We start from the raw sequence: 27,118 nt of genomic DNA, 5'->3' as shown, positions 1-27,118 counted from the left end.
CTATATAAACAGGGATCCTGGACCCAAGCCATTCTATTTGAAAGGCAGTTTCACTGTATTGTGCAGAGAGGCCAATATCCAGCTGATTTTCGTTAGAGCAATGTTTCTAACACTGAGTTAGTCCAAAATGATCCCAACAGTAACCAGCACTGCTTATGCATTATTTAGGAAACAAATGGTCTCACATAATTTCAAGTAATCTTATTAATGTTGTTATATATTTCAAACATTGAGATAGCCTGCTAGGACTGAGAGGAAAACACAATTTATGTGGAAATCACTCACTTATGATTCCTCACTTAGGAAACCATCTCTTCCTTTCCCTTCTGTTCTTTCTTTAATTCCTCATCTCTTGGACTCAAGCCTTTGAGATAGGGACCTTTTCCTCCTACCCACACTTTTCTTGCTAGATAATAAATAATGGATGATAATCACTTTGAAGTACTTTTATTGGCTGCCAGTGTCATCTCCAGTATTTATCTTGTCTACACTTTACCTCAGTGTTTCCAAATGAAGTAAGTCTGAGACTTGGGCCTGGTAACAGTCTAATCTTTATGATCTCATTGACTAAGAATTCAGATCTACAATGCCAGTCTTTCCTTCTGTCATCTCTTCAGAGCTTCCTTCTACCATGTTGTAAATTGTACAAGACTAGATTTGTTCTGTCTCAGGAATAAGATTCTTTTTTTAGTCTGATTTTGAAAATTCCCCTCACTCATCAAATGTCTCATTTGCAATGCTTGTGGTGAAGCCAACATGTGTAGTTCTGGGATTAATTTGAATTCAGCAGGCTAGCTGTAATCAGCCATCCCTGATCATTGTGGTGTATAAATTCTGTAGAATTTTAGTACAGCATTTTGATCGGAGGGTTTTTTAATTCTTTAGAAAATTTACTCTGCCTGTGTCTCAGATATATATTCCAGGGAAACCTTTGTGCTCCAGGATGAACCTATGTGTTCACTAGCATCCAAACCTTTTGTCATTCTGACATTTAAATATGTAAGTATATCATACAGGGGGAAAGCAGAAAACTTCCAGGTGTAAACATAGCCAGGCTGGGAAGTTTGGCTGTGATTAGAGTTGTAATTTTCTCATATCTCCATCTTCTTCTGTCTGCATTAGACAGTATCTGACACCAATCACAATTGCCTGATGTCCAAAGGATTAGTTGCCTCCTTTACAACTAGAGGAGGAAACTATGGTGCATGTAGGAAATCTGATGAAGGAACAAAGTCATGATGCACCTGAATAGCAACTCGTATGAAACACTATGGGCATTCCCATATTAAAATATTAGGGTTATGGGCTCAGTTATATGACCTTTTTGGTTTTTCTACTCAAAGACTTAAATGGATAATTACAATAAAAACAAACTATTTTCTGCTGAGATGTTCTCTGGGTGGGAAAACACCCTTGTCTTCAGGGATGTTATGAGACAGAAAGGGACTGGGATGGCTTCTATGTAGAAAACCTAAGGACAGAAGCAATTTTTGAGCAGTCTTACTGGCCAGTCTGACAACATGCCATCTTTACCCAGAGTACACTTAGAAGGATCAAAATAAGCCACATGGAAATTAAAGTAACTAGAGTTTTGTGGCTAAATGAGTTATATTTCCTTTGGTTGCTTTCCTGGTTGATCCTACCAATAGCATGTTTGTTCACAAAGTTAAGACATACAGTTTTGTATCGTAGATGGAAACACTGAAATAAATAAGCACTGATTCCTACGTACACTTATTTTTTAAGTAAGCAATGTCTAGTACAGTTGTTAAATAGAAATAATAGACTCTGATCTATATCTGTTTTAATTTTTTTTTTCATTATTCATTTATAGAAAAAAATGCTTCAAGGAGTAACTAATACAAGTTTCCACATGTGCTAGGCACAGATATGCTTGTAATAAAAAATCTCTTATGAAAATTAAAGCAAAAGTTGGAAAAAAAAGAGTACTAGGGTGCTGCAAACAGAAGTGAAAATGCATTCTTAAAATGATCTACAAAAAAGCTCTCTCTAAAAACCTGTACAGTTTTAATATTTTTTGTCACAAATCTGTTTTTCATCTTGCTATTTTTTTCTTATATCACCATGTTTGCTTCACACCTTATAAGTCATGCATACAGACTTTCACAAGTATGCAGTGGACTTCAAGTTCAGACCTTGCATGTTCTCTGTCTAAAAACTTTTCAGTAAATTGATAGAACTTGGCTGAAGCTGCCTGGCGTATCTATTTATACTGTTGTTTCTTACCACTGAATAAGACTCATTTTAAACTTCCAAAGAACTTTTGTGTCTTTATTTTCCATTGCATGATGATAGTGTAATCATGAATAGAAAATGTGGGGGTGGGAGGGATGTTTTGTTTTGGTTTTTTACATGCTGAGTCATCTCTCCATTCTAAAACCAGTTTGCAATAAATGTACATGTAGAGATGATGACAAAAAATGTAATGCATTGTCAAGCTACCTGGAAGCTGCCTATTTTTATGCATTTTTAAGTTCACATGCCAGGCAGACTTTAAAACAATCCCTGTAGAGCCTTGTTTTCTAGACAGTTTAGACAAAAAGTCAGTTCCTGTAGGTGATCCATTGGACTAGTGTGGGTACAACATATAAATGGCTGCAGGCAATGTCACATCAGTCAGTGATGCAGCTGACAGCCTGATGTGCCACCCTTGTCTCTCAGCCTGCAGATGCTTACCCACCTGCAGTTCAAGTGATTGTAGGTGGCTTTCAGTGCACAGGCAGGGCAGGACTCAAGCTCATGTCTCTGATTCACTTTCAGCATGTCTCAGCCACTTTGCTGCCAGAACACAGATGAGGCAGCTTCAATCTCTATATGTTTTCAGTTTGATCAGTAGCCTAAATGTGCTTATTATTTTTTGACCCGTGGATGGGGAATAGATACTCCTTATTTTATGTACTGCAGGATACAGACAGTGAACACTCAAGGTTTTATGGTTTACATCCAGACTAAATCTGCTATGCAAACTTTATTAAGTAATAAATCTTCTCACATGAGTTTTTCAACCCAGTCCCATCTTTACTGAATTAAATGGTTGCTGTTTTGATAGTGATGATACTTAGGACAGTGCTGAGTTCTTTAACCAAGAGAGTCATGTTAAAGAGTATAGCTCATACTTTAAAGAAAGTAATGTCTCAGCTACCCTGAGACTTATGAAAAATAATCAATCTGGTGGAATATTAATTTCAGCACCCACTTTGTGTGATTATAAAAATCCACAGGCAATGCAGATGTCTCTTGGATAATTCACTCACACAGATGGCCTAATATTTCAGCGTACCCCTTTTTCAGTACAACTAACTCCCTGCAGACATTCTATAAGTTTCATTGCAGCGCTTCCCTCCACAGGATCTTCTCCTTCTTTGCTGCTTCAGTAGTCCTCATGTCTTGAATTCTCTTTGTTCCTGCATTTCCCCTCACTCGGTGAGCATCCTGCAGCCTTCACTCATCCTCAATCCCAGTGCATGGATAGCAAATGGTGCAGAGAGGACACCTCTTCCTCACCATCCATTCCAGTGCATTTTGTCCACCGATGAGTCTGCCCCAGGCTGAAGAAACAAAACAAACCTTCCCCAGGGAGTCAGTCAGATGCATGTACCTGTCGTCAAGAAATTCCCGCATTTTGCTGGCCTGTGTGCCTAACAGATTGCCTCCTGGTCAACTATCTGGTTGTCCAAAGAGTGGCTGTGCAGTGGTTTGCTAACTGCCTGACTAGGCGGGTAGCATACAGTGCCTCAGCCTCCAGATTAGCTGAAGAACTACCTTGTGTGTTATATACAGGATCAAGTGAAAGTATGCTGCATTTTAGGTTTACTTGTGTATCTCACTCCTGTGACTTCATGCTTGGTTAGCACTTTGACAATTTATGATAAACTGGCTCCCTCCTTACAAAACAGTTGCTGAATACATGCAAATGGACTCCATGCTGAATGAATCTAGCGCATCTGAAATATACCAGTGGTGCCACAGATTGTGCAGATCCACTACAATATACAAGATGCAAGCAGTTTCTCCATGCATGTGCAGCAGATTCAGTGAGAAGACATCAGACTTAACACCACCACACACACATAGAAAGAACAATCCCCACCCCCCAAAACAGAATAAGACTCTTTTAAAAGCCACTAAGTACAAAAACAAGCCAGGCAGCAACCCTGCTCTCCTCATACATTAATTTTCTGTTCCTGTTCATTATACAGAAGAGCAGCTGTATTGGATCACACTGATGGTCCATCTGGCCTCATATCCTCTCTCCAGCAGTAGCCAAAAACTGAAGATTAGAGATGAGTAAGAGAACAGGAAAAGTTTACAAGATGCATTTTCTGAGTGCTCACCTAGCTTCTGATAAATTGTACTTTGGGGACTACCTTGCCCCGTAGCAGTTTAATAATTTGGTATTAAATACATGTTAAAAAAGAATCTATAAATTCTGCAGCCTAATTTCACATTTTATTAAGAATCACTTCCTTTCAACTTTGCTTGACACTGTCTAGTTTTTATGCTGCAAAAAGCAATGATCACTCCTTATGTTCTCCATATCATTCATGATTTAACCTTCCATTGCATCCTCCTTTTCAGATTGGAAAGCCCAAATCTTTTCTGGAGTTAGTTGTGTGTAAGTCATTCCACAAGTTTGATGTACTAACTATTGTAGATATTTTTCTCAACCCTATCCTGTTCTAATATATTATTTTTGAGATAAGAGGACCAAAATTGCACATAATACTCAAATTATGTTTGAAATGTGGACCTATGCTGTGGCAGTATGAAGTTCTGTTTTGTTCTCTTTTCCTTTCTTTGTAATCCCTAATATTTCATTTAATCTTTTTCTTACAGTTGAGCACAGAGCTGGCATTTTCATAGATCTGTTTATTTCAACTCCAAGATCTTTTTCCGGTGTGGGAACGGTCAGCTCAGAGCTTGTTTTACTTATGAAATCAGGATTTCTTTTCCCATGTGTATCACTTCCTTCTGAATTTTATCTGCCATTTTATTATCCAGTCAGTCAATCTCATTAAGTCCTTCCACAGTTCTTCACAGTTAGTCCTCCCTTTTTACTACCCTGATAAGTTTAACAGACTTTCTCAACCCTCCTGATCATTCATGAACATCTTAAACAGCACAGAATAAACAAAATGTACAGCACGAGTCTCCTGGTAACCTTGTTCCACTCTAAACAAAAAGACCATTTATTCCTGCCCACTGTTTTATAACTTTATCCATTTATCCATGCAGAGACCTTCCTTCTTTTAAGAGACTTCAGTGCGGCACTTTGTCACAGGCCTTTAAGAAATCCATGTATTCTGTATTAAATGCATCGCCCTTAACCATATGTTTATTGACAACTTCAGAGAACTCCAGTAGGTCATGAAGTATGTCTTCCCCTTAAAAGAAACCATATTTACTCATCCCTGGTAAATCCCAGGTATTTGGGAAGCCACTAACCCGAACACCAAGCATTTCCCTGCTAAGGCTCACACAACTGCAGGGAGCAAGGATTAGAGCCTTAGAGCCAAGGTCATGAGCAAGGGTTAGTGTGGAGATGAAGGCACTCCACTTATAGGATGACCCAACCTTGGGCCACCCTCAGGGCCGGGATCAGTGAGGGTTAACTGCGACTGAAGCCCTGCAGGCTTGCCAGGCTGCCCATCAGCAGAGGTGGGGGCACAGGAGGCTGCAGGACTCATGCCCCTGGGGCTGCTCCCCTCTCTTTCTGGCAAGGCTGGAAGTCAACCAGGGGATCGGGGAGCCGGGGGGGTAGCCCCACTGTTCTCAGCTTGGGGTGTCCTGCTCATGCAAGAGGTGATGCTTCTCTCAGCAACCTACAGTGCAGATCTCAGAGGGGCTGTCCAATTTACCAAATTGCTGCACTTGTGCACAAGCAGTGCATTTGAGATCAAGTCTCCAAAGATTATTAGATTTCTGTCATCTTATTACATTGAGGTATGTATGTCTTCAAACTCAAGTAATGACTTCCCACTTTTATCGTCTCATGTAAATAAAAACTTCAAGTACACTTTCTTTGAGATTTTTTTCTCTTACTTTATAAGAAAAGTTCTCCATACAACAAATTCCAAAGAAGATCTGTGTTTATGCAGGATTCTTTTCAGAATCCACTCATAAAAAATAATATTAAAAATACAGGGAAGCCTAATTTAATTTTTTTATTGTAAGAATACCTCAGATTTCATGCTCCCATAGTCTGAAATTAGAAAGGTACATTTGCCTTTTTTTTAAGCAGAAAATGGAAAGCATAGCAATATGACTTCTACTAAGATTTTTTTTTCCATAGAGCTGTTTTATATGTAAATATCTGTTATTCATAGAGAAAAAAAATATTGCATTCATTTAGTACCTTAATGAAAGAAGATGTTTAGATAGCTTGGTAACAACTTACATATGAGAACTCTTTAAACTTGTGAATTGATTATGTAGAATATGAACATGTTTCAGACACTGAGAACAGTCTATATATGGCACTGGAAATAGAATTGTGATAACTGAATATTTTAATAATATATTTATCACAACAGTTGTATTTACAAATTATTACTGTGAACCATATTTGTCTACAAATCATTCTTAAAGATATAGCATTTTCTTAAATATTTCATCAAGCTGTTTAAACATTGAAATATATCAACTGTTATCTTATTTGCTAGTTCAGATTATTTCAGGATGCTAATAAATGTCTCCTATCAGCTATCTTGTATTGCTTTTCTATTCAGGATTGTGTGCTTACAATAACACCATGTAATAGTGATTATTGTTATCTTGGAATCTGCAGCACCATGATTGTATTTCTACCTATTTTAAAAGGAAGCAAGAAACATCTTTGAAATTGGTATATAGATGTTATAAAAGGATTATACCTGATGGGAGGTTCTGATGCAAAAGATTGCATTACAAAATGTTTAATGCACTATTTTAAAGCTATTATGTGGTGATGTCGGAGTTTGTAGAATACAGTAGGGCTAGTGTGATTGTTATCTTGTAAAAAAAAAAAAAACAGTAGGGTGGTTTTGTGCATGTGGATTAAAGGTGAGAAGTTTCTACTGGTTGAAGAAAGAGAACCCCAATGTTTTATAAGCTCTTCCGTATTTGTATATTTTTATGAGCTAAATTCATTAGCTTTTATGTCAGTTCAGGTATTTGTGTGTAGATATGATTGTGTGGAAGACATAGCTTAAAGATAAAATGCATGCATGAGTATAGAGATAGTGTGTTTTAAATATACAATTGCACACATCATAGCTGTATTCCTTCTGCTGTTCTGTTGTGCAGCTCCACTGACCTCAGTGCTTGAGGGACAAATTAGGACCATACAGTGCATGAGATTCTTCCCGCTGAAGAGGCACATTAACAGAGACGTAGGGTATGTTTGAGAAAACACTCAGCAATTATCAGGTCCGAGGTGGGGGAAGAGCAACATTTGTCTTATTCCTATCTTTTCAAAAAGAACCAGGAGGCACCTTGCACCTCAGTTCTGTCTTTCCAGCCTAGCTGCTGAGAAGAGATGCAGAGTATGGACCAGACAGGCTGAGGTCATAACACTTTTAAGATGTGCCATTTTATAATCTTCAGAAGAAATTTAATTGCTAAATTTCTCCTGTAGAATGGGCTTTTGTAGTGTTCTCTAAGGTCTTGTTTCTCTGTTTGAAAAGTCCATGGTGCAGGATTTTTTTTTTGAGGAAGGGAAAGTCATCTGTCTCTGGGTAAGCAGCACTAAAGACAAAATCCTGTACAGCTCCTGAGGGTATGTTTCAGAGCCTGAGTTACTTGGTGGAGCACCAAAAAAGGTGTGAGGTCTCTAGTAACTTCAGATGTCTAAGCTGGATGCTCTGCATCTCCATCTGGAGGCACTGTCTGCACTATTTATACAGGGTCTTGATGCTCCTAACTTTAGATGTTCCCATTGAAGTAGATGCCTGAACTAACTGAGAGTAGATGATCTGAATACCTTTGTATAAACATTATGAAAACTGACCAGGGAAAAAGGACTGATAATAAACAGTGACAAACTCAAAGTTGTTACAGTTAGAATTCATTCTCAGAGCAGCCGAATCTTCTCTTGTCAGCCAGAGCCAATTAATTAATTACCAAAACAGCCTTTCTTCCCCAAGATTTTATGCATTCAGAGTGGAAGTTTCGGAAGGACATTTCAGAGGAGGTTCAACTCACGTAACATGAGCAGTTACAAATCCTGTCACAATATACCTGACCACCCGTGGCATGAGTAGTTAAGTCAACACCACAAATACTTTGTGTTCTTGATCATTAACAAAGCACAGAAAAATCTGTTTTATGACAGAATTAGCATGAAGGCTCAGCAAATGAATGCCATTCATGTGGGTTCCTCAAAATTATAGAAACTATATGTTAGGATGAAAAACTGCAATACATAAATACCCCATTTGTTTTCAGTGTTTCTTTTCCATAAGGTTATTGGCACTGAATTATTCTGTGCAAGCAGAACAATATTTTTAGAAAACTATTATAACATTACTCTGTATGATTTATTTTGTTTATAGTTTTAAACTTCCTATTTGATCACATTTTACTAGCCCTTATTTTCTGAACAGTATATATTAAGAACTAGTAGATCTGTAGTACTCACATCTGAATTTCTTAGAACCCTTTCACAGCCATGACAGGATAGTATCCTTAGATGGCATTCAAGAAATTGCTACATGTGTGGAGGATATTGTTTTTCCTATATCAAATATTCCCTTATTAGTTGCTGTGTTTCAGTGGTTGTTTTGCACAGGTTTCACCATATGTTTGAGTACAGAGAGACTTGAGATGATTGACTGTTGTAGAATATTGTAAGATGAATATGACAGAAATAGAGAACATTGCCAGGGTTCTGAATTAGGGGATCTTACTGCTTGGTTTTGTTTGTTTCTTTGCCAAAGAACTTGAAATATCCTGTGTGAACACACTAATTTCTCAAACTGTCCAATCAAACTCCAGACTCACAAGTGAATCACAAAACAAAGTGTGATGTTGGGCAAAGAGAATTATTTAAAATTCTTGAGGAGGATTTGAAATAGGAAGATTTACTTAATGATAAAAGAGGCTGAACAATATTTTGCTCATGACAGCATTATTTTGTAGGTTACTCCAGAGTAACAATATTGTTTGTAAACAGTAGTGCAGTACCAAGGTGTAACCCTCATGGTGCTTAACACCCATAAATACTTACATCAGCTGTCAAACTAAAAGTTGTCTGAATTCTCAAGTTCTGCTTTTGTGCATGCTCTGAATTGCCTCTGTTTTGACAGCATTACGGAGCTTGGAAACGTAGCATAATTCAACTCCAAGTCTCATTCCGAGGATCAGGCTACTTAAAAGTTAGACCCTGAAGCACTCAGCTCCACATAACTAATGTACTGTGCCAATATGAGCCATTAGTTCTTAAAAGCAACTACCTAAGCTGCATAGCTGAGTGTTTTGTCTCTGTAAAATTTCTGGAGTGCAGGAGACTATTTAGGGATGGATAAAGTTTATTCCAGAAGAGAGCTGTATGTAACAAACTTGCCTTTCTGCTTGGGACCGAGTTAAACAGAAGGCTGTCTAATCAAATAGTACTTCTGAATTTCAAAAGGTTAATCTAGTCCATTATTTTATCTCTGATAATAAGCAACTAGGGAAGAAAATGGAAGAAAATCAAGAAAGTATTCTCCTTATGTATTCTTCCACGTCCCAGCAGTGTTCAGTAGCATGTTTGTTAACAAGGCATATTTCCTCTGTTTCTTGCCTGAATGTCTGTCAACTTCTTAATTTTTGGGAGGCCACAGAATTTTTATGGTCCCCTTTAGAAAATGCCTGGTGCAAACTCTGCATGTGTCTTGGACAAGAAGTGGTGAAGGGAAGGACAGCAGTACTCAGCTCCTCTCCTCAAACCTTCCTGATTTTGCTTTCTGTAGGAAACACCTTTCTTGTGCTGGTTTGGCACAAAGATAGGGGAAGAAGGATACAGACTTGGGAAAAAACTACAAGGGCAGGGTTCAGCATGCAGAACATTAAAGAACACAAAAACTGGTTAAGACAGTGCCAGGAAAAATAACAGAAATACCAAAGGGGCACAGTGGAAGAGCTCTGAGAATTCACAGGCTCTTGCTAAGAAGGCAGCCATCAGATAATCTATTGGAAATAAGAGACAGCCTCCTTAAGCTAAGTGATGCACTGATTTGGAAGTGTGAATTCTGTTTATTTCTCACCTGGATCTCTGTCAGGAGATCGCCTATCAGTGCATGAGCATGGTTATGTTTAATAAGTATAAAACCACAAGCTTCGAGGCATGAGCTAACTAGTAACTAATAGTTGAAGAAGCTTCCCTTTTGAAAGGTTATTCTGTAATTGCCCAGGATTCCACAAACCTTCCTTTGAAATATCTTTTACTGTCCGTCGTCTGATCTAACTTCTAGGCTGCTCTATTTTCTTGGTGTTTTAATTTTTATACGAGTCAGAAAGATGAAGACTCTTTAGCCCTCAGTGGTTCTTTAACTCTGGGGAGTTTTGTCTTTGTGAATAAAAGACTCCATCTTCTTGAAAAACACAAAAAGACATTTATTTTTCAAATGCATTTAATGTTAGTGTGACATGTTTTCAGAATATATGAGTACAGTAGTCCGGAAAGAGCCACAGAACCTCAGATCCTAGATATAACAGAAGTTAGAGAGAAGTTAGAAAGACTATCCATCCATTCCACCTGGCTACTGTTTGCTTTTAGGACTGATTTCTCTGCTGCCTTTAAGTGTCATTGCTTCTTTCCCTCACCTTGAGAGTCTATCCTCAGACTCAGAGGTGTGCAAACACCCCCATGATAGAACTAATAGAAGATGTAAATTCTCTTTTTAGAGAATAGAGTGTGTTCCCTCATATTTTGTCTATGGCTTCCTGATCACTTGACCGTGCTACTTCTATTTATTAATTCTCCCCTTATGCCATTCACAGAAAGCAGGAGAGAATTACTGCAACTTACTTTTGTAGACTGCTATTATTTGCACATAAGTAGTGTGCATCATCTTTCCTTAACCTCACCTCATGAGTCTCCTATTAGGCGTTCTTTTCTAGTTCTTTATATCTTTCCTTTGTATTTCCAGCACAGCTCAATACTGTCTCAGTATCTTCTCCAAAGAGTTAATCAGGCTGAAGTAATGCAGATGCATTAGTTTCAGTATACAGCCTAACTGGCTAACTCAGATATGTCTGTGTGACACTGTGTTGAGTCATGTAGACAAAACCAACTGAAAAAACACTTTATTTAGGATGTTGACATACCTAAAATTACGCTTGCATTGCTCAAGAGGTCACCTTTAAAGACCATCCATGGCTGCTTTTGTACTAAGCTTCTGCGCTAATAGTAGTGATGCATTTTTTGAACACAGACTGAAACTAGGGGATACATTTGATCTACTAGCAGCCATCTCAAAGTTCAGCATCTGAACAGGCAGCTCCAGTGTGCAATCTGTGCTACCCTAAGATGGTGTCTATGATAAGTATGATAAATTGCTCTTTGGAGTTGCCTGTCTCCCTCTAACTACAGAGGGAATCAAGGCAACTTGCCAAAACTAAAACCCAGTTTTTAAATTGAGTCAAGTAAAATAAATTCCACCCTACTTGACTAGAAATTGAACACCTAAGATACATTTGACAGCAACAGTGCTTTTCAGTGATTCATGTACATCAAGTACAAACCATTGACTTACCGGCCTTAGGGAAGTGTTTCTCATTGTCTGTATGACAGTTTAAAAGGGTGTGCTTTTCTGTGCATAGTCTACATATTAAAGATTTAGAAGATAATTAGCCTGATGTGAAACAGATAGACTAAACCATAGCGATTATTGTTATCTAATGATTCATTGTAATGAACAGATGAGAGCATACCTTTGGAATCTTTTTATCATTTCTAAAATATATAATACATATATAATACATAATATATAACATATATAATATATATATTATATATAGTATAATTTTGTTTGTAACATCACCAGGAGAATTAGTTTATGAAGGAATATTTATTTAGCATCAATATGATTTATAAAATGCTTTGTCAAAATCAACATTTGTGGGAAAATTGTTTGAAGATGTAAATTTTAAATCAGTATCAGATGTGTCTCCATGCACTTACACATATTCACTAGAAATGCTGAAGTACAGTAATTCTGACATTCTCTGCACATGCCAACAAACACAGCTTTTACAGAAGGTTCATAGAGGATGTTCAGATAAAATATTTATTATTTTCTTGCTAAAACATCTGTCAGATCTGTAAAGTACTGTTTGACAGATTACTTACAATCTGATGTAGTATCATATTTTGATATAAACAAGAAAAGGAAAGATTTGCTGAAATTATTGTACATTCTAGGTTTGTCTTTGTTACATCACAGGATGAGTAGCAATTAATGAAGTGAAAAGATTGCAGATTTCCTGGTGCTTTTTAACCTGCTTATTTCATTTTCAAACTTCTGTGATCAATTTAGCAGCAGGAAGTTCTGCAGAGCAATTTGGTTCCAGTTGACCCTTGAGGGGTTGCTGCTGAATGAGACTTACTTACAGCTCTGTTTCCATAATGACACCTTGCTGCAATAAGTGACGCCTTCTTAACCTCAAGCTGTATTTTATAGCAATCCCCAGATTACATTAGGAGGTTGAAAACAAAGTTCTCCAGAGAAATGTGTCACCGCAGGTTGTCCCCACATCATAGGGCACCTATCAGTGCTGGCATGACATTTGTAACTTGCATAACACAGTGGCTAGAACACATCTGTTTTCATGCTGATTAACATCATTATAGTAGCAATCTGAATCTGCTGATACACCAACTTCTCCCACCTCCTTCTCTTTTAGCACAGGTTTCCTAAAAAGGAAACCCTATCAGCCACTCTTCCTTCATTTTTAAGAGGAATCCTCCATGTAAGGAATAGTTCCCCAGGAGGGCACGCACACCAATTTCAAATGCTATGTGCCAGCAGCCAACAATCAGTGGCTTGCCACAATGTCTGAGTCTGGAGGAACAGTGAACAGTACAACACGTAACATTTGAGCTTGAGCAAGTGGCAAATCTGCTGGTTAAGAACATAGTATTCTGTTACTTCAGCTGTAGGTAGCACAACTGGGGTTATAACTGTCATGATAGGGAGGGAAGTGATTTGCCTGGGGAACCTCTTGCACCCTTCCATGTGTCAAATATCCGATACTTGATCCAGGAAAAAATATCTGGAAGAAGCAAATAAAGTGAAGGGCTTTTTTTTCCCCACTTACCATGTTCTTGCTGTGCCATTCAGCCACGTATGTTGTTGCTAACTGATGTGAGCTGATAAGCCAGTGTCACACAACAACAGTGTTGCCTTCTGCCAAACCAGGACAGAGAAGCTCTGATTTTGGGAGAGCTGTTCCCTCACGAATCCCAGTGACATACCAGGTCTTTAAGCCACTTATTGTATCCTGCTGCTCCAGCAGTAAAAGGCAATGGAAAGGAGCCAAGAATCTGCTTATTCTGTTGTAAATCCCTTTGGTTTTCAGAGGGCATTGGTTTGACATGACTTCCATTCATATGACAGGCAATCCTTTCCAGTTTTGCAGCTTTGTTTTGTTTGCATGTGATTCCTGGAATCACACCCTTCTGCTAATCTTGTTTGAACTTAATGTATTCTGCTAGCTTCAGAAACACAAACCATAATAAGTAACTCTGTAAAATATACATATAAGCATTTGTGTGATTTTTTTTTTAGCTACTGTTATTTAAAGAAACATGTTATTAAAATATTTTAAATTGTTCACTGTATTATAAATTATGCCAAATACCTCACAATACTTTTTAACTTTGAGAATTTTGCACATACACCTTGTCAGAGAGAACAGAACATCCACACAAGCTGGCTGACAGCTGATAAGGTTTTATTTTATACGATTGCTTTTAAGTATCTTCTACTATAATCCATTTTGAAGCATCAGGGACTGAGCAGGTCCTGTTAGAAGTAAAGATTTAGGCGTGCTTCTGTCTCAAAGCTTGCAAAATAATGAATGGCAGCACATTGTGTAAGTGAGAAGATCTGTAGCATTGCAAAATCATATGAGTGGATAATTGCTGTCTTCATACATAAGATCAACAATAAATTAGAAAGAAATTAAGCAGCAAGGAAGAAAGGATTCCATTATGGAAGATAATGGGAAAAAAAAATGTTGAATCTACGTTTAGCCTAGAGGAAATTTGGGGGTTGCATCTATCATGACCTTTAGCCCACAACACTGTAGCAGAATCCGTTTTTTGGTAATGGTATTAGGTTCACTTGGCTTCCATCCACCATTTCTAAGTAAGCAAATAAAATCTTCAAGGGGAAAGAATTTAAAATGGAGGGAGAGATGATAATTATAGCTTGCTGGAGGCCTATTTTTCAGTAAATGAAGTGCTTCAAAAGAAGCGAACTGTTATGCTGTCTTTTGAATGCAAACATTTAGGGAACTAGTATAAGAAAATAAAGTAAAAACATTATTTTTCACCCCAAACTTGATAATTTGCTAGCTCTAATGCCTTATCAGAAAAACTCCATACTCAACTTTGAACTCCAAGGTTAGTTCCAGTAATAGTATCCCCTCCAAGCATTATAACTGTGAATTACCACTGAAGTGATTAGGAAGATAAGAGACTCTATTATATAAAGAATCAAATATCTTACCCAGTCACTGTACTAATTGGAAGCAGCCTTGCATGGTAAGAAAAGGATTTCTTACTGAATTCACCATAAACCCAAAGATGTTTCAGCCATGTGGACATCTTTAATATACAGGGAGATGAGTTACGAACTTTTTTTTTTTTAATAGAAGTTCAATTTATGTTCATATTTCCATTATTTTTTCCATGTAAACTTGTGCTTAATTTTTAGTCTTTTATATAGACACACACACTTCTAACATGAAATTGCTCACATATTGGAAATAATGGAAGGTATTGACATTCACATTGTACATTAGGATAGCTCCGTCAAAAGATTAAAAACATCTCTAGAGCACAACCAGAAAAGAATATAAACATAGGTCTCCTGAATCTATATCACATTTCTTGCTCATAAAATAGTTTCTCTTCCCTTATCCTACAAAGATAGCAACAGAAGAATTAACAGGCAAACACAAAAGAAGAAAAGGCATCTCTGCTGGAGGACTAATAATCATAGTGCAGGAATGAAGACCACTGTAGATGATAGGCAGCACAAATACATCCCTGACCGATAATACATGTCACACATGGCATTAGTAATGGTGGCTGAAGGCTTTTGGCCTCTCAGCTTCTCTGGTAAATCCTTCCTTGATAAATAGCTCAAATGCTAATAATACTGGAGGCATTATCATTGATCAGGAAATGTTGTTTGATTACTTCCAGTTCTGTTACTGGAGTAAAATGTCTCCCCTAAGAAAACATCTTTTTATTGCCTATTACCTTTCTTACAAACTTTCTAGAATCAGAAGTAAAATCAATATTTTTCTTACTGTGCCCTGAAATTTTTCCTAGTGTGGGATCATGAATAAAATCTCAGACTTCATTTATTAGTCTGTATAATATAAAAATCATACTCAGTGTTCAATAGTATAGAAATTCTAATATAATTACAGAACCTAGGCTGGCGAAACACTGTATAAAGATAATGGCATTTTCTGGTACAGAAAGAGGTGCAAAGGTTGTTTTTATCATCCAGAAAAGCACTTGAAAATTTGACCTCGGTACATCTCTATAAATTAACAATTATAAATACCACATATGTATGGTTTGACAAAAATTTGTCTGTTTTTTTAAAGTATAGCTGTATTTATAGAGGAACACAAACCTAGACCACTTTTTCCTCTTCGGTCTAATACTATCCACAGTTTACAAAAGAACTTTTGAGTATTACAATTAAGCAAAAAGAGAAAACATTTGAACGTAAATATACCATATTGTGTTTCATTAATTTCCTAAAATTTTTGTTGAATAGGTTTTGGATGACTAGATAACCACAGCTTTCATAGTGTTAAGCATCATTCACTGTGTGCTTTTTTTCGTGACATTAACCTGTGATATAAGCTTGAAAAAGTACTTTTCTCTTAAGGAGCAGGAAAACAGTCTTTTGTTTTCTGACCAACACAGACATGAAACCCAAGTCAAGGTAAATTAGTCCTCACAGCATTGGTATTTTTTCCACCCTCAACTGTCCTTCACTTAGTACAAGAAATTGTTCCCCAACAAGAGTGATGCAGGCTCCCTGCAGGATGTTAAAGCAGGTTTACTCTTCTAACTATATCGTATGAAACCAGGAGAGATCAATTAATGAGTTTTCAAAGAGAAGCAAGGTTGATGGGTGGGCCTCAGTCAGTATTTTCCCCCAACTGCAGTTGCAAAGTTGCTGAGGTAGGAGAGAAAGAAGAGGCAGGGAGTGGGCTGAATTCCCTCTATTGGGAAACCCCCACTCAGAAAACATGTGATAAACCCCTGTATTTTGGTGAGCATGGTCATTCCTGTACTTTGAAACAGGCAGAGGTCTTGAGGAAAGAATAACATGTAATTATGCAATCCAGATTATTATTGGTAATGATAGAGGTAGAAAACTGTCTAAATTAAACCACATTATCTCAACTGGCAGTATTTTACACACTGAGACCCACAGCCTTCTCCAAAGGAGTGAAGTTATAGTCCTTACCACAACATGTGCACAGTTCAGAGCCCCCCTTCCACTCCCTCCCCTCCAAATTTGTATCTGCTGGCCCTTCACTGACTTTAGCCAAAACAGACACAATGCAGGGGGTGGAGGAGGGAAGAGGACAGTGGTGATGCGGCTGTTCTTGTTTGCTGGGCGGTAGATTTTTTTAACATGAAGGTGATCGTGCAGACCTGTTAGGGCCTGTTCTGCCAGCCAGTAAAGGCCATTGAGCTGTCATAGTTTCTCTTCACCAAAGAAATAAGATTTGAAATAAGATACCAGAAGGGTAGAGTACTCCATGTACAGACAGACATCAGGTGAGATTTTGTCTTCAGCTGCCATTGGGTCTGAAGCTGCTTCATAGTGAATGGGCACCGTATCAAAGTTGTTCAACCCTGGAAATCAGGGGACAAATGCTGGCAATTCTTTTCCTACTTTAAACAGTATGAAACAAGAATCTGGAAAATTAGATAATGGACTAAAGGAAAAGAGCTTTAGAAACCCTACAGATCACCTGGTTCTAATTCAGACAGTTACAGATAATGGAAGTCAGCTTCAGAAGAAGAGAAAATCTCTAGAGAAACAACACTGGAATCCAATCATCATTTCAAATACACAGTTTCTATCCTTTGTGTAGCGTATGAGAAAAGGGATTCTGAAAAAGAGAAGCCAAAGAGATTTAGAGTAAAATAAACTCACTCTGGATTAAGGAATGAATTTTCATTATTCAATACAAATTTGAAAAGATAAATTTATCAGACGAAATTAAATGAGGAGCTCACAGCATTGTAGATGACTCATTGTAATTCAAGAAATTTATAACAGTGTAGAGGAGAACATAGAGAGCAGATGGTGCAGAGAATCCTCAGTACAAAACAGAGGTCCGCACTGAGCTCAAGAGCCAGAAGCCATCCTTCAGCCCAGTACCAATGGCAAGAAAATACTGCCATTAAAGTGATTAAAAGCCATGCTGCGCTTCTAAGCTTTTTTTTTTTTTTTTTTAAATGGTTTCATTGGGTAACCAAATTAGAGCTCTCCTGCAGCTACTGGATTTGAAACAACTAATTAAAAGAACTTCCCATTGATTCATCATAAGAACATTAGAGCAGTCTTTATAAATGGGAAAAAAAGGATTTACCTATCTTACAATTTTCCAGTTAAAAAGAGCTTTAATAATAAATGGATAGGATCTTTAGGGTCTAAATAACTTCTGCTTTAGTGAACTGTTGTAAGCAACTGAAATTTCTCCATAGAAAGTATTGCTTTTAGTAGCACTTCACAACAACTAAAGAAATAGAATTGAGTTACCTGCAGCCTTTAATTACTTGGTTTTATTTATCTGTTTATTTGTACAATAAATTTCTGACTGGGATCCTTTTCCTAAAAGTCATTATTTCCTCCAAAAGGTGAATAGATAACCTCTGTATGAAAAATAGAGGATCATCTTTCTGAACATGTAAGTAATGGTCAATGATGGTTCTTCTGTGTTATTTTGTTAAAAAGTACACTTTTTTTTTGTCAGGTACCCTAATACAAACACAAATGCATTTCTCATATTCACAGCCTTATGTACACACCTCTGCATTTTGATTTAGAGGATGCAATGCTGGCACAGTACTACAGGTGTGATGTGAGCCTTGAAGTAAGGGCTTTTCAGTTTCAAGTGCAGGTCAAGCACAGCTGGTTTAGGAGAGGGATGAAGTAATTTTCTTCCATTGATTTGCTACTGAGTTGTTTTCCAGGAAGAAGATTTGGGCTATTTCTTATACTGAACTTTTGAGAGGATCTTCTGATGAACAATGATTGTGTTTTGGCATGCACTTCCTCAAATGGAAGAGTTACTGTGGTGATCTCAGGCTGAAAACATGCATAAATTCCTGAATAAATATGGAAATGAGAAACCAGAGAGAAATGCACAACGTGGTATATATGAAAAGCTTATAAAGGTTAGGTCGTAATTTGAAGAAGTATAATAGCAATATCTACATTTAAAAGGCCTAGAAGGGCCAGGAATATAAATCTACAGTTTAACCTGGTGTTTTCTATAATCAGCCTTAATCATTTCACAAGGATTTCATTGTCTGACCAGTGAACCCCCAAATGCAGTGAGATGAAGTCATGATGTGCTGGGAAAGGTTGCCCAGCTGATGTCCGTCACCTGTGAGCAGGTACACAGAGTGTACCAGACAATTCTGAAAGGTTGCCATAACTCCCTCAGACCTGCCTGTAAATGACAGCTCAATACCAGTGAAAGACTCAAAACAACAAATAGTAAACAAATGTACATGAGCAGTGCCTTCATAATCCCTTGATTAGTGTTTAGCAAATACAAATCTATGTTTGCTAGCTCCTGTTTTCCTTTAAACAGACCTATCTTTGTTCCCTGTTTGGAGGAGCTGATTTTACCCCAGAGGAATATTAGGAGAGCTCAGCTTCACCCTCAATTTCAAGAATAAAAATTCCATTTTAACTGAGGGAGTAGTTATATGTACCCAGGGATAACATTTTGGCCCAGAACCTATAAATGCTTTTTTTTTTTTTTTTTGTATTTTTACTATTCCATTACTTATATTATGCTGTTTAAGGACTTCCTGAAAAATAGGTTAATCCTTTAGGCAGCATGGCAGGAATTCTTTTTTTTCTCTCATTCACTTGCATCAGACCTGTGGTTAAATTTGTATAAGTACAGGTATAGGACAGTTTCCTGTGTGTCCTGGGCTGAGCCCAGAGGGCAGCTGAGCACCACACAGCCACTTGCTCGCTCCTTTCCCCTCAGGGATGGCGAGCAAAAATGAAACAAAAGGCTCAGGGATCAAGGCAAGGACAGGGAGGGATGCCTTACTCATTATGGTCATGGGCAAAAGACAGACTCTTGGGTGAAGAAAAAAACCATCAATTTAATTTGAGCACTATGATCACCACCACTTAATTTTCGAATCAAACAGAGTAGGGCAGTGAGAAAATACAACCACATCTTAGGAACGCTTCCCCCCAACCCTCCCTTCTTCTCAGGCTCAGCTTTGCTCCTGATTTCTCTACCTTCTTTCCCCAGCGGCACATGGGGCAGGGTATGGGAGTTGCAGTCAATTCATCACCCGTTGTTCTGTTGTTTCTGCTGCTTTTTCCTCCTCAGGGGGAGGACTCCTCACACTCTTCCCCTGCTCCAGTGTGGTGTCCCTCTAATGGGAGACAATCCTTCACGAACTTCTCTGACATGAGTCCTTCCCACGGGCCTCAGCATTTCCTGAACGTCTCCGGTTTGGGTCCCTCCCACATGTTGCAGTCCTCCCAGCAACAAACTGCTCTAGTCCGAGCTTCCCTCAGAGTCCCAGCCTTCTTTGGGCACAGCCACCTGCTCTGGCGTGGGGTCCTCCACAGGCTGCAGGTGGGCGTCTGCTCCACTGGTGGCCTCCATGGGCTGCAGGGGCACCGCCTGCCCCCTCAGCGCAGGCTGCAGGGGAGTCTCTGCTCTGGCCCACCTCCCTGCCACTCTTCCTCCTTTTCTTCCACTGACCTCTGTGTTTGCATAGGTATCTTCCTCACAACTCCCCCTCCTCTTCCCACATTCCCCTTCTTAAATATGTTCTCACAGAGGCACAACCACCTTCGCTAATTGTCATGGCCTCAGTGCAGAGGTGTGTCTGACTTGGAGCCAGGAGAGCTTCAAGAAGCTTCTCACCACTGCATCCCCCTCCCCTGCTACCAAAACCCCCTGCCACACACAAACCCAACACACTGTGTAAGCTCTGTTTTGTCCACTTAATACTTTTGGTATTTTTTTTTTCATTTAGTGTTACGTGTTGGGTTGGGTTTTTTTCACATCAGAGAGTACTGGACTATTATACCACAGAATAGTTACCTACAGGGAGGATTGTCAGTGAATGGAAGTTTATTTTCTCTCTCAGATACATGCACTGTCACAGAGAAAGAGATTGCTATGTGCATATTTGTGTGTAGAGTTTCCCTTTTTTCAAAGAAAAACAACCAGTTTGGGTTTCTTTAGTGTTTGTTTGCATTCTAGAATTTATTTATTGTTTTCATTTATTAAACTTCCTGAAATATTTACAGAAAGGAAAACGAAGGCGTGAAATTTTGTGACTAAAATCAGATTCTTATTTCATTTTCCTAGGGAGACTCTTTCATTCAAAAGATAAAACAGAAGTTATAAAAATGTGTTATTTTTAGGAGACAGCTCCTTTGAAGCTTAGAAGAGGTTAAGCAAGATTCATAATAGACAGGAATGGGGGAGGGTGTGTAGTGAACTGGTATTTGTTAGTGGAAAGGCAAATAGCAAAAGCTGTGAAGCACTGGAATAATTTTTTTTTCTTTTAATGATAGCCAGTTTGTTCACATTACTCAGTTGTCTTCAAGACTGTTGAACAACATGACCAGTTCTGTTGTAACATTTAGGAAAGCTGCACATCAATACTATTAAACAGCATTAGTGCCTGGAGAATATTAAATCTCCTTTGACATATTTGACCAGAATAATAAAATAAGCAAAGATCACTTTCTAGTATGCAATTTTAGCACCATTTGAAATAACTGCATAGATAACAGTTCACCTTCTTTTCCAAAAGGGTAGAAAATCCATTTCTTAAACTTAGTTAACTCTATAGTGAGATAATTTGGCTGTTTGGTGCATCCACCCATGTTGGGCCCCTTCCAAAAGCTACTAAAACCAGTTCCTACTTGCTGCGCTGCTGCAGACCTGAAGTACCAACTACAGCAGATAGGTTTGGGGACACGTTTGCCCCCATGGTTTGCCCATAACCCAATCCCTGTCACTGGCCTCCTCTAGCAAGCTGGATCTTCCGTGCACACAACTAGCTCACCAAAAGGCTAAAATGCCCTTGGCTGCTGCCAACCTAGATAGCAGAAATAGGATTCATTGTGTCTGGTTTAAGCTGTGTCACTTTTTTTTACTCCAAAGATGAACTGAATGTACATTTTACACAGTTGAATTATAACATTTAATGAAGATTATCCTGAATGTAGAATTTACTGTCTCTGAAATGTGATTCTGCTCTGGACATCATGTCCTCGGAGCCAATAGTGCAACCTGGTTGCACTCAGCCAGCAGTGGGGACTGGCACAGGCACTTCTTTCTATATTTTGTATATAGCCGTTTTTCAGAAGCTGGTCTGCACTTCAACAGAGGAGTTACTGGGATGTACTTGAGACATTAATTCCAGGTTATATGGTTTCCCTGAGAATTGCCATCTGTCATGCTTTTCTGGCTAGAGGTCACTCAAAGTTACCTCGGGTTGGTATCCTAAGGCATTAGGTTGAAAGGATAAACCGTGTGCTTCGTCTTTAACCCTTAGTTATCCTTTTCCCTTTCAGCACCCTCCTTGATAGGTATGGTAAGGAAGGACTGGGCTTCCCAAAACAGCATTGCCCTCTCCTGGCAAGAGCCGGACTTTCCCCATGGAGCAATTCTGGACTACGAGATCAAGTACTATGAGAAAGTAGGTCTCACAGCATCACCCAAACTCAGATTCTAAAGAGCAATATGTTTCATGTTTTTAATATTTTTTTAAAAAAATTTAAACTTACCACTTGATCCCACATACAATGCTATGTAAGTAGGCATTTTATAATGATTTTTTGTTGTTTTGCTTCTAACTTGTTAATGACTGTCTTGTTTCATGTCAGAGTCAAGCAGAGCAGCAAGCAGGCAGTAAATACACCTGTGTCATAGTAGCTACATTTATGAACATGGATACATGGATCATATGCTTGAACATATTTTGATTTATGGATGTAGAAACATTAGAGTGATGCTGAAACAATACAATTAAGTTGAATGTCAATGTGGTTCCATTTTGCAGCATTATTTAGCAATAATCTGTGTTTAAATGAGAGAGTGCACCAGCCTTGTTTAGAGGGTTACAAAAGGTTATAAGAGAGAGAAACTGCATGCATTAAAATTTCTGGCATTTGGTCAAAATTACGTGATTTCACACAAAAGAGGACAACAACATGCGTTACAAGTAAAGATACAAGGTGCACATACAGCATGTCTTGTGAAACCATAATTTGAAGCCTGCTTCTCCCAAAGCACAAAACACATTTTGTCATTTCCAGTTGGCTATAGGGCCTTGTGTAAAATTAATGTAAAATTGAGTGGTTACCAGTGCCTTCATTCTCAAAGGCATAGACAGGAAATTTTTGGTCTTCATACCTTAAATAGTTGCCTGCCAAGTCGGTTCTTGCTGCTTCTCTGTCCCCATCTGAAAGTCACAATGGAACTAAAGGATATTTGAGAAGACCACAAAGAACAGAAATATAAGTCATTAAAGAAATATTTAGGGATATTAGGCTCTGTAAATATCTGAGAATTTTCTTACTTGTCTGCACTTCTCTATTGAGATTATGCTGCTTTAATGATGCAGAAAAAAAGGGTAAGCTACTAAAAAAATCCAAACCATTTAAATAGCACAGTTAGAGGGAGAAGATAGATTGCTTAGAATATTTGGCAGCCAAAGCAAGGAAACCTTACTTTTCTCCACTTATGAAAGTCCTTCAGGTTTTGATCTATTAACATAGTGAGTCACATTATGACTTGCACTTCCCTTGTTTTTTTTGTTGATATTAAAATAATAACCAGGTGAATTAAACAAGAGAAATAGTGAGATTTTATTCAGTTGAACAGGAACAATTTCAAAGATCCAAAACCATTCATATAGATTTTCAATTATAAAGCTTATATTTATAAAAATCATTTAACAATAGATGATCTTCAAATATGTCAGTATTAAGTGACATGGCAAATATCTCTCCTTAGAGGTTTACATACTTCTTAGTCTTGTCTGACGTGCAGCATCACTACATGCACAGGCTTCACAGCCCTTTGATATATATAGTTTAAACCACTGCTATCTGTTTCTACCAAAAAAAAACATTTTCTGCTTTCACCCTTTATAATGCATAAGGAGTTTCTTCTAACTATAAACTTCGCTTGCCTCTTAGGTGTGGGGAGATAAATGCACTGCTGGCATCTTCCAGTATTGTTGCATAGATGTTATTATCTTCCTAAGTCACTAACTGAATTAAATGCTTTGCTCTTGAATACACCTTTTTTTAGTAAGTTAGAACAGGTACGCTCTGACAATGGTAACAGGCAGAATAAGAGACAAACAAGCCAGTAATAGCAGTAAGAAGATCACTTATTTAAGCAGAGGAATAGATATGTGGCAGATTTTCAAGAGCTCTTTTGGAGACCAGATTCTAGAGCAGAGAGATGAATAATCTAGTACTGCGGGTCAGTCTGCTGATCTGCAGTACTAAATTAAAAAATGTGATTTTATACCAATTTAATTATATTTAAATAGTGCTGAAGGAAACATACATTATAACTGTAACACTGGGTAAGTGTAGTGGCCAAATGAAAAGAAAGTAGAACAGTTCCTACCTCAAAGCCAGAAAATATTAATGTGCATAATTAATTCAATTATTAACAGTTTCAATTAATTAATTCTTCTTCACTTTGGAACTCTGTGTATTAAGTAGAATAGTTTGTGTGGTGTCAGGGGCAGATAATAGCAAGTGAAACTAATCTTTCGGTCCTCCCAGTAACCCTCAAAGAGGGAAATATCAGCATTCATGTTCTCAGCAGCAGTGACAAAATAGGGATGGTGTTGCATACCCACAAGAAATGTGATAAAAGTGAAATAATTGTCTACTGGATTTAATATGAATTTACCACAAAGACATCCCTCTTCTAGAGACTAAAAAATGCAGCTAGCATTCAAGAACTTGTGAAAGTATGAAAATGTCAGGATTTTTTTTAATGACTTAAGGAGTCAAGAAAAATGCAGAAAACAGTAGTCTTAGGTACTGATAAACACACTAATTAGTAAAATGGAACTGCTTTTGCATTCCTGTCATTATCCCTTTTTTCTTGTCATTTTTGTTTGAAAAAGAAAAGAGGTTTTGTTCTGATATACAGTATAAGAAATTGAGTATCTTCATCATATACACTCAATCCCCCAGATTCAGCCGATTGTATCAGTTTCTTAACTTTGTGAAACTGCAGGATTTTAAAGTTTTACAAGTACAGACTGCTATTTCTTATAAGATTCCTTGTTGACATTTGCAAAATTGTCAATATGACATTGGGGAGCACATTAGGGGAGCATGCTTGCTTTTAATTATAACCAGTAGGAAATCTGTGGCTCATAAATGGAAGTCCTATCTTGTCATGTACTACCACGGTTTCATGAAAGGTATGTAAACTTACAGAAGTCAAGTATCTGTCTAATAAACTACTGTGAGCACTCCACAAAATGGAGCAGTTTCTAACAATTTTGTAGGTAAGATAAATTAGTGATGGTGAACCCAGAACGTAGAGGTACATCTTTCCATGCATATCCAGAACAAGCAGAACAAGGGAAGGAGGCTAGACTGTGCTACATATTCAGTAAATTTATATTTGCAGTCTTGTGCGATACAGCTTGCACACAGAGAACTATCGAAAGATCAAGCCCTCTCTGTGAAAAATATTCATGTCTTCAGAGAAAGACTCTACGAAATAATAAAGAAATAAAGTAGAGAAGGAAAGTTGTACAAGGCTATTAATAAGCTACAAGTATGGAACACATACATTAATTTAAAAATATAATAAAGCAGCTCAGTAATTTGTCTGCTTTAAAGGTCCTTCTTCCATATGACCTTCATTTGTTCAGTGAATTTCTGTAAAATATTCAGAATCATAACTTAACAAAATATTGTTTGGCTTTCTATCTCGCTAAAAATGAAAATCTTGAGAAAATAACAAAACTTCGTTGTGAACCAATTGTGTACGGATTGTGCAGATTTTTAGCTTCTCATTCAAGAGTACACTGGTACATATTTATGTAGTTGGCTGGCAAGAGATCACTTTGTTCTGCAACTTTTCAGCCAAAATTGCAGTGAACATAATCTGACCTAGGACATAATTAGAGAGCTGACTTGGCCTGTGAGGAGCACAAAAATTCCTCGACATTTAGTCCAAGATGATATGAGTTTCTGTCACAGTAGAGAAGGTTTTCCATTGTTTGAATACTTACATGATGTAACCAGAGAGAGAATATCGTGATCCTGAAATAATACTATATATTGAGGCCTGGTAGTTGAAATATCTTATTTCCAGTAGATTATGAATCATTATGAAAACTATACAGTTAGCAACATTTGTCACCTTAGATGGTAAGTGAGTCTTTATGGCAGCACACAAAGAATCCTTTAAATCTTTGACCTTAGAAATCTAAAATATATTCTGAAAAGCATTTCTTCGTAGACATTATTTGGAGTCTTCACAGATGCTAAACATTTGCAAATTATCTCTGTTGATACAGGACATCTGCCCTATTCTGCAGTCTGTTATCTATCCATTCTATTTTATAATCCCTTAATACCTTTCAGAAACAGCCCGCTACTTTTAAAAGAAGAAAATCCCTCCTAGGCAGTATTGTCTTTCCCTTTAAAAGTCAAACTCCAGATAGCAATATAATCTCAGTTTCCTTGCTAACAGTAGGCAACTTTTCTTTGATACTTTAAAACTATTACTCAGACACTGACCAAAGCTTGTACTTTTTGAAAGACTCCAGGGCATGTTAATCTATTTACCTCTCACCAAAAAGGTTGCATGTTCAAGTCAGATGGTGGAGTGAGCTATGGCCTTGTTATAGCCATGCAATAACACTGAGTCGTTTTTCAGGAATTCCCTCACAGGAAAGGAAACATGGTATGTAGTGGATACAAACTGTACCAGCTGCACTTCAGGTTGTGCAGCTGAACTGGAAAACACTTATTCCTCCTCTTTTCCACCCAAACCCCTTAAAATTAATAATCAAAAATTAATGCTCCCTGAGAACTGTATTAAGCATACTAAGCTGTATACGTATCATCAACCGTATTAAGTTTGTTCTCCCGTATGGCCCAAATACACACACTGGATTATATTTTCTGTTACACACAATATATAATTAGCTGAGGAAGCCTGTATACAGAGAAAACATGGTAATGGGATGTACCCAAGCAATATCTCAAGGCATTGCAATCCAAATACAGAATATCTTCTGGAGAAGCATGTAGGATGGATGGACTGGCTGATGTTTCTTTGCTTTCTTGTCTTTTGATGAAATTTACACTAAAACCAAATCCCTTTGAAAAAATACTTCATTTTGTTGGCAGACTCAATTTGCAACTCACAGTCAGTTTTCACATTAAAATTTTAACCCACCTCCATATGACAGTGAGTGGACAGGATATGTAGGATGTCAGGTATGACATTTCCTCCATTCCAGTATTATTTAGAGTTGAATTAATAAATGAACAAAAGAAAATAACTGAGTAGTAGAGGCAAGGGGGAAATTAGTTTTCCAATGAGATTTTAAAAAGAGATGAAGAGCTGATGAGGCAGAGAG

At 37.8% G+C, this 27,118-nt stretch overlaps 1 protein-coding gene across 6 annotated transcripts in view; it reads left to right on the top strand.

Moving 5' to 3' along the window:
- LOC104357209 (ephrin type-A receptor 6) overlaps positions 1–27,118 on the top strand; it is a 508,448-nt gene that overhangs the window by 327,364 nt on the left and 153,966 nt on the right. For all 6 annotated transcript variants that reach the window (XM_042788830.1, XM_042788826.1, XM_042788827.1 and 3 more), the window contains one exon: positions 22,053–22,177. In XM_042788830.1, the coding sequence (XP_042644764.1) occupies positions 22,053–22,177 (125 nt within the window). The remainder of the gene's footprint in view (positions 1–22,052; positions 22,178–27,118) is intronic.

This window comes from Tyto alba, unplaced genomic scaffold (assembly GCF_018691265.1).
Source record: "Tyto alba isolate M040663 unplaced genomic scaffold, T.alba_DEE_v4.0 Super-Scaffold_14, whole genome shotgun sequence".
Classification (NCBI taxonomy): domain Eukaryota; kingdom Metazoa; phylum Chordata; class Aves; order Strigiformes; family Tytonidae; genus Tyto; species Tyto alba.
This window is presented reverse-complemented; position numbering and strand designations above follow the sequence as displayed.